The sequence below is a fragment of the Neovison vison genome, chromosome 10, assembly GCF_020171115.1.
Source record: "Neovison vison isolate M4711 chromosome 10, ASM_NN_V1, whole genome shotgun sequence".
In the NCBI taxonomy this organism is placed as follows: domain Eukaryota; kingdom Metazoa; phylum Chordata; class Mammalia; order Carnivora; family Mustelidae; genus Neogale; species Neogale vison.
In genome coordinates this window covers 25042652-25051230 of record NC_058100.1, presented here as the reverse complement: position 1 = coordinate 25051230, position 8579 = coordinate 25042652, and the positions used below count along the sequence as shown (strand labels likewise).

General features: G+C 44.5%; 1 protein-coding gene across 1 annotated transcript; it reads left to right on the top strand.

Annotated features, from left to right (window-relative positions):
• The first annotated feature begins 399 nt into the window (after window positions 1–399).
• LOC122918447 (heat shock protein HSP 90-alpha-like) lies at window positions 400–2206 on the top strand. The gene has a single exon (XM_044266874.1). It carries the CDS (start codon window positions 405–407, stop codon window positions 2178–2180), a length of 1776 nt encoding a protein of 591 aa, XP_044122809.1. The 5' UTR covers window positions 400–404; the 3' UTR covers window positions 2181–2206.
• Window positions 2207–8579: the final 6373 nt, after the last annotated feature.

The window sequence follows — 8579 nt, the reverse complement described above, 5'->3', positions numbered from 1 at the left end:
CACTTCTCACAGTGTCTTTCCAGGGGAGGAAAGAAGATAGAACAAGGACGGACAGAGGGAACGTTGCTCCCTGAGAGTGAAGGACAGGGTATGGCACCTAGGCCTCTATGACACATACTGGAAGGTCAACACCTGTGATGTTTACTGTTTCTAACTCATCTCAAAGCACTTCAAATGTACGAGGGAACTGTGCTACTGTACGTTCTCATGACTGGAATGAGTCTGTGCTAAGTTGGAAACTATAGGACCTGTCTGTGTAGCAAATATAAAGTGTTTCTTACAGTAACCTGACAGGTTATTCTCAGGAAGGTATCATTTCAGGGATCCTACTTCAAGCGCGTTCTCCGTTGCTCCTGTGTCCGGGTGCTGCGTCCTCTCGGAGCCCATGCGGTTCTTTAGCCAAGATGCCTGAGGAAACCCAGACCCAAGACCAGCCGATGGAGGAGGAGGAGGTGGAGTCTATCTCCTTCCAGGCGGAGATCGCGCAGTTGATGTCACTGATCATCAACACCTTCTACTCGAACAAGGAGATCTTCTTGCGGGAGCTGATCTCCGACTCGTCCGACGCTCTGGACAAAATCCGATACGAGAGCCTGACCAACCCCAGCAAGCTCGACTCGGGGAAGGAGCTGCACATTAACCCCATCCCGAACAAGCAGGACCGGACCCTCACCATCGTGGATACCTGGATCGGCATGACCAAGGCCGACCTGATCAACAACCTGGGCACCATAGCCAAGTCGGGGACCAAAGCGTTCATGGAAGCTCTGCAGGCGGGCGCAGATATTTCTATGATTGGCCAGTTCGGGGTCGGGTTCTATTCAGCCTACTTGGTGGCCGAGAAGGTGACGGTGATCACAAAGCACAATGATGACGAGCAGTACGCCTGGGAGTCCTCCGCAGTGGGCTCATTCACGGTCCGCACTGACACAGGCGAACCTATGGGTCGGGGAACGAAAGTTATTCTGCACCTGAAAGAAGACCAGACGGAGTACCTGGAGGAGAGGAGGATAAAGGAGATCGTGAAGAAGCACTCCCAGTTCATCGGCTACCCCATCACTCTGTTCGTGGAGAAGGAACGTGATAAAGAGGTGAGCGATGATGAGGCTGAAGAAAAGGAAGAGAAAGAGGAGGAAAAAGAAAAGGAAGAGAAGGAATCTGATGACAAACCCGAGATAGAAGACGTTGGTTCCAATGAAGAGGAGGAGGAGAAGAAAGATGGGGACAAGAAGAAGAAAAAGAAGATCAAGGAGAAGTACATTGATCAGGAAGAATTGAACAAGACAAAGCCTATTTGGACCCGAAACCCCGATGATATTACCAATGAAGAGTATGGAGAATTCTACAAGAGTTTGACCAATGACTGGGAAGACCACCCGGCAGTGAAGCATTTTTCAGTGGTAGGGCAGTTGGAGTTCCGAGCTCTTCTCTTTGTGCCAAGACGTGCTCCCTTTGACCTATTCGAGAACAGAAAGAAAAAGAACAACATTAAGTTGTATGTTCGCAGAGTTTTCATCATGGATAACTGTGAGGAGCTCATCCCAGAGTATCTGAATTTCATCAGAGGTGTGGTGGACTCTGAGGATCTTCCTCTAAATATTTCCTGTGAGATGCTGCAGCAAAGCAAAATTTTAAAGGTTATCAGAAAGAACTTGGTTAAAAAGTGCTTAGAACTCTTCACCGAACTGGCCGAAGACAAAGAGAACTACAAAAAGTTTTACGAACAGTTCTCCAAAAACATCAAGCTTGGCATCCACGAGGACTCCCAGAATCGGAAGAAGCTCTCGGAGCTGTTGCGCTATTACACGTCCGCCTCCGGCAACGAGATGGTGTCTCTCAAGGACTATTGCACCAGAAAGAAGGAGAACCAGAAGCACATCTATTACATAACAGGTGAGACCAAGGACCAGGTAGTGAACTCGGCCTTCATGGAGCGTCTTCGGAAGCACGGCCTGGAAGTGATCTACATGATCGAGCCCATTGACGAGTATTGCGTCCAGCAGCTGAAGGAGTTTGAGGGGAAGACGTTGGTGTCTGTGACCAAAGAGGGCTTGGAACTTCCAGAAGACGAAGAAGAGCAAAAGAAACAGGAAGAGAAAAAGACAAAGTTTGAAAACCTGTGCAAGATCATGAAGGACATCTTAGAGAAGAAAGTAGAGAAGGTGGTCGTGTCAAACTGACTGGTGACCTCCCCGTGCTGCATTGTGACAAGCACGTACGGCTGGATGGCAAACATGAAGAGGATCATGAAGGCCCAGGCCTTGAGATATAACTCCACCATGGGCTACATGGCCGCGAAGAAGCACCTGGAGATCAACCCCGACCACTCCATCATCGAGACCTTACGGCAGAAGGCCGAGGCCGACAAGAACGACAAGTCTGTGAAAGACCTGGTCATCCTGCTCTACGAGACGGCACTTCTGTCCTCCGGCTTCAGTCTGGAAGATCCGCAGACGCATGCCAACAGGATCTACAGGATGATCAAGCTCGGTCTCGGTATTGATGAAGACGACCCCACCGCTGACGACAGCACTGTGGCCGTGAGTGAGGAGATGCCACCCCCTGGAAGGTGACGATGAACGTCGTGCATGGAGGAGGTTGACTAGGTGCGGCGAGAATGACTTGTACATGTATTCGATACTTTATCTTCATTCCCTCTTATAATATATTTTCAAGGATGTTTTTCTTTATTTTTGTTAACATTTTAAGGATCTGTATGGCATGATAATAACTACTTAAGGGGAAGATAAGATTTCTTTGTGTTCGAGTGTGATACTGTGACGTGCAGCAGCTAAAGCCCAGCTAGTTTTTCTTCCCTAGTGTCACACCGGCTCGTAACCGGACAAGGTGAACTTTGTTGTGAGGTGTGCGTAACCTAACGTTAACTGTGGTCTCAATTGTTTAGCTACCAAGCGGATTCCTTAGTAAGACCAAATTTTGTCTGTCACTGAAGTGTTACGAGTTATACCTTGATGTTTTAAAGAGAAATGTTGGTTAAAACAGCTCTCACCCGATAGGATCTAATTTTTAAATCTTCTGGCCCTGTAGTTCCCAGATGCATGTACCAGGCCTCTAGATACTAGTAGTTCAACCAACCGGAAGGGAGTAACTGTGTATAGGGCTTGTTTTCCAAAGAATAGCATTGTTTAGAGTAGCGACATTCTCCGCCTACCTAAGCGTGTTGTAAAGCTGTTGGAGGAGTAACTCCACAAGTTCCGTGAGTAGAAATGTAGTGCTCAAGTCACATTCTACAATAAAAGGTTGTAACAAATACAAAAAAAAAAAAAAGTGCGTTCTCATTCACAACAGTGTCTCCTCCTTTGAGGAATGATGATAGAACACGGACGGACTATGGGCACATTAGGTACTGTAAGTAAAGTGCAAGCTATGGCCCTTAGGCATCCCAAACACATATTGGATGATCACGACCAGTGGTGATCCGCACTTTCTTTCTGTGTTAAAAACGCTTCCAACATTGTGAGGGAAGTGTGTTTTAGGAGGGATTCGTTGCAGTGTTGCGTCTGTTAAAGAAGGAAGCTCTTGGGACTGACTCTGCAGTCACTGCAATAGGCGCACATAGGGCTCTAGTATCAGACGTCTATCCGTTGGACTATAGCAAGTTCTGTTTAAGGGAAACTCCTTCAGTCGGAATCCCACTTCTCACACTGTCTTTCCAGCGGAGGAAATAAGATAGAACAAGGACGGACAGGGGGAACGTTGTGCCCTGAGAGTGAAGGACAGGGTATGGCACGTGGACCTCTATGACATATACTGGAAGGTCAACACCTGTGATATTCCACTGTGTCTAACTCGTCACAAAACACATCAAATGTACGAGGGAATTATGCTAATGTACGTTCTCACGACAGGAATGAGTCTGTGCTATGTTGGAAACTGTAGGACCTGTCTGTGTAGCAATCATGTAGTGTCTCATACAGGACATTCACAGGTGATTCTTAGGACGGTATCGTTTCAGGGATCCTACGTAAAGTGCGTTCTCATTCATAACAGTGTCTCCTCCTTTGAGGAATGAAGATAGAACACGGACGGACTATGGGCACATTAGGTACTGTGAGTAAAGTGCAGCCTATGGCGCTTAGGGATCCCAAACACATATCGGATGATCACGACAAGTGGTCATCCGCACTTTTCTTTCTGTGTAAAAAACGCTTCCAACATTGTGAGGGAAGTGTGATTTAGGAGGGATTCGTTGCAGTGTTGCGTCTGTTAAAGAAGGAAGCTCTTGGGACTGACTCTTTGGTAACTACAATAGGCTCACATAGGGCTCTAGTATATGACGTCTCTCCGTTGAACTATAGCAGGTTCTGTATAAGGGAATCTCCTTCAGGAGGAATCCCACATCTCACAGTGTCTTTCCAGTGGAGGAAAGAAGACAGAACAAGCACGGACAGACGGAACGTTGCGCCCTGAGAGTGAAAGCCAGGTATGGCACAGAGGCCTCTATGACACATACTGGAAGGTCAACACCTGTGATGTTCCACTGTGTCTAACTCGTCTCAAAACACTTCAAATGTACGAGGGAACTGTACAACTGTACGTTCTCACGACAGGAATGATTCTGTGCTATGTTGGATACTGTAGGACCTGTTTGTGTAGCAATCATCAATTGTCTCGTACAGGCCCATGACAGGTGATTCTTAGTAAGGTATCTTTTCAGGAATCCTACTTAAAGTGCATTCTCATTCATAACAGTGTCTCCTCCTTTGAGGAATAATGATAGAACACGGACAGACTATGGGCACAATAGGTACTGTGAGTACAGTGCAGGCTATGGCCCTTAGGCATCCCAAACACATATTGGATGATCACGACCAGTGGTGATCCGCACTTTCTTTCTGTGTTAAAAACGCTTCCAACAATGTGAGGGAAGTGTGCTTTAGGAGGGATTCGTTGCAGTGTTGCGTCTGTTAAGGAAGGAAGCTCTTGGGACTGACTCTGCGGTAACTGCAATAGGCGCACATAGGGCTCTAGTATAAGACGTCAATCCGTTGGACTATAGCAAGTTCTGTTTAAGGGAAACTGCTTCAGGCGGATACCACTTCTCACAGTGTCTTTCCAGCGTAGGAAATAAGAAAGAACAAGGACGGACAGAGGGAACGTTGCGCCCTGAGAGGGAAGGACAGGGTATGGCACGTGGGCCTCTATGACACATACTGAAAGGTCAACACCTGTGAGGTTCCACTGTGTCTAACTCGTCTCAAAACACTTCAAATGTACGAGGGAACTGTGCAACTGTACTTTCTCACGACAGGAATGAGTCTGTGTTAAGTTGGAAACTGTAGGACCTGTCTGTGTAGAAATCATAAAGTGTATCATACAGGACACTCACAGGTGATTCCTAGGACGGTATCATTTCAGGGATACTACTTAAAGTGCGTTCTCATTCACAACAGTGTCTCTTCCTTTGAGGAATGATGATAGAACACGGACGGACTATGGGCACATTAGGTACTGTGAGTAAAGTGCATCCAATGGCGCTAAGGGATCCCGCACATATAGGATGATCACGACCAGTGGTGATCCGCACTTTCTTTCTTTTTTTTTGCCAATTTATTTATTTTCGGAAAAACAGTATTCATTATTTTTTCACCACACCCAGTGCTCCATGCAAGTTGTGCCCTCTATAATACCCAACACCTGGTACCCCAACCTCCCACACCCCGCATCTTCAAACCCCTCAGACTGTTTTTCAGAGTCCATAGTCTCTCATGGTTCACCTCCCCTTCCAATTTACCCAAATTCCCTACTCCTCTCTAACGCCCCTTGTCCTCCATGCTATTGGTTATGCTCCACAAATGAGTGAAACCATATGATAATTGACTCTCTCTGCTTGACTGATTTCACTCAGCATAATCTCTTCCAGTCCCGTCCATGTTGCTACAAAAGTTGGATATTCGTCCTTTCTGATGGAGGCATAATACTCCATATTGTATATGGACCACATCTTCCTTATCCATTCATCCGTTGAAGGGCATCTTGGCTCTTTCCATAGTTTGGCCACTGTGGCCATTGCTGCTATAAACATTGGGGTACAGATGTCCCTTCTTTTCACGACATCTGTATCTTTGGGGTAAATACCCAGGGGTGCAATTGCAGGATCGTAGGGAAGCTCTATTTTTAATTTCGTGAGGAATCTCCACACTGTTCTCCAAAGAGGCTGCACCAACTTGCATTCCCACCAACAGTGTAAGAGGGTACCCCTTCTCCACATCCTCTCCAACACATGTTGTTTCCTGTTTCGTTAATTTTGGCCATTCTAACTGGTGTAAGGTGATATCTCAATGTGGTTTTAATTTGAATCTCCCTGAGGGCTAATGATGATGAGCATTTTTTCATGTGTCTGATAGCCATTTGTATTTCTTGATTGGAGAAGTGTCTGTTCATATCTTCTGGCCATTGTTTGATGTGTTTGTCTGTTTCGTGTGGGTTGAGTTTGAGGAGTTCATTATAGATCCTGGATATCAATCTTTTGTCTGTACTGTCATTTGCAAATATCTTCTCCCATTCCGTGGGTTGCCTCTTTGTTTTTTTGACTGTTTCCTTTGCTGTGCAGAAGCTTTTGATTTTGATGAAGTCCCAGAAGTCTATTTTCGCTTTTGTTTCCTTTGCCTTAGGAGACGTATCTTGAAAGAAGTTGCTGTGGCTGATATCAAAGAGATTACTGCCTATGTTCTCCTCTAAGATTCTAATAGATTCCTGTGTCACGTTGAGGTCTTTTATCCATTTTCAGTTGATCTTTGTGTACGGTGTAAGAGAATGGTCTAGTTTCATTCTTCTACATATAGCTGTCCAAAGAAAAGAGAGAAATCCCAAATTCATAAAATTATGAATGAAAAGGGAGAGATCACAACTAACACCAAGGAAGTAGAAACAATCATCAGAAGTTATTACGAACAGTTATATGCCAATAAGCTTAGCAACCTACATGAAATGGATGCATTCCTGGAAAAATATAAACTACCAAAATTGAACCAGGAAGAAATCGACCACCTGAATAGTCCGATATCTAATAACGAGATTGAAGCAGTGATCAAAAATCTCCCAAAAAAACAAGAGCCCAGGACCTGACGGTTTCCCTGGGGAATTCTACCAAACCTTCCACGAAGAAATAACACCTATTCTCCTGAAGCTGTTTCAAAAAATTGAAACAGAAGGAAAACTTCCAGACTCTTTCTATGAAGCCAGCATTACCCTGATCCCCTAACCAGGCAAGGACCCTACCAAAATGGAGAATTTCAGACCAATATCACTGATGAATATGGATGCTAAGATTCTCAACAAGATCCTATCCAGCAGGATACAACAGCACATTAAAAAGATTAACCACCATGATCAGGTGGGATTCATCCCTGGGATACAAGGATGGTTCAACATTCGCAAATCAATCAATGTGATACAACAAATTAATATGAGAAGAGAGAAGAACCACATGGTCCTCTCAATTGATGCAGAAAAAGCATTTGACTAAATCCAGCATCCGTTCCTGTTTAAATTGCTTCAAAGTATAGGGATAGAGGGAACATTCCTGAACCTCATCAAATCTATCTATGAAAGACCCACAGCAAATATCATCCTCAATGGGAAAAAGCTTGCAGCCTTCCCATTGAGATCAGGAACAAGACAAGGATGCCCACTTTCACCACTCTTGTTCAACATAGTATTAGAAGTCCTAGCAACATCAATCAGACAACAGAGAGAAATAAAAGGTATCCAAATTGGTAATGAAGAAGTCAAACTCTCTCTCTTCGCAGATGACATGATTCTTTATATGGAAAACACAAAAGACTCCACCCCCAAACTACTAGAACTCATACAGCAATTCAGCAGCGTGGCAGGATACAAAGTCAATGTGCAGAAATCAGTGGCTTTCTTTACACTTACAATGAAAATACAGAAAGGGAAATTAGAGAATCGATTCCATTTACTATAGCACCAAGAACCATAAGATACCTGGGAATAAACCTAACTAAAGAGGTAAACGATCTATACTTGAGGAACTATAGAACACTCATGAAAGAAATTGAAGAAGACACAAAAAGATGGAAGACCATTCCATGCTCTTGGATCGGAAGAATAAACATTGTTAAAATGTCTATACTGCCTAGAGCAATCTATACTTTTAATGCCATTCCGATCAAAATTCCACCGGCATTCTTCAAAGAGCTGAAGCAAATAATCCTAAAATTTGTATGGAATCAGAAGAGACCCCGAATCGCTAAGGAAATGTTGAAAAACAAAAATAAAGCTGGCGGCATCACCTTACCTGATTTCAAGCTTTATTACAAAGCTGTGATCACCAAGATAGCATGGTACTGGCATAAAAACAGACACATAGACCAGTGGATCAGAGTAGAGAACCCTGATATGGTCCCGCACTTTCTTTTGTGTTAAAAATGCTTCCAACATTTTTAGGGAAGTGTGCTTTAGGAGGGATTCATTGCAGTGTTGCGTCTGTTAAAGAAAGAAGCTGTTGGGACGGACTCTTTAGTAACTGCACTAGGCGCACATAAGGCTCTAGTAACAGACGTCTAATCGTTGGATTATACCAGGTTTTGTTT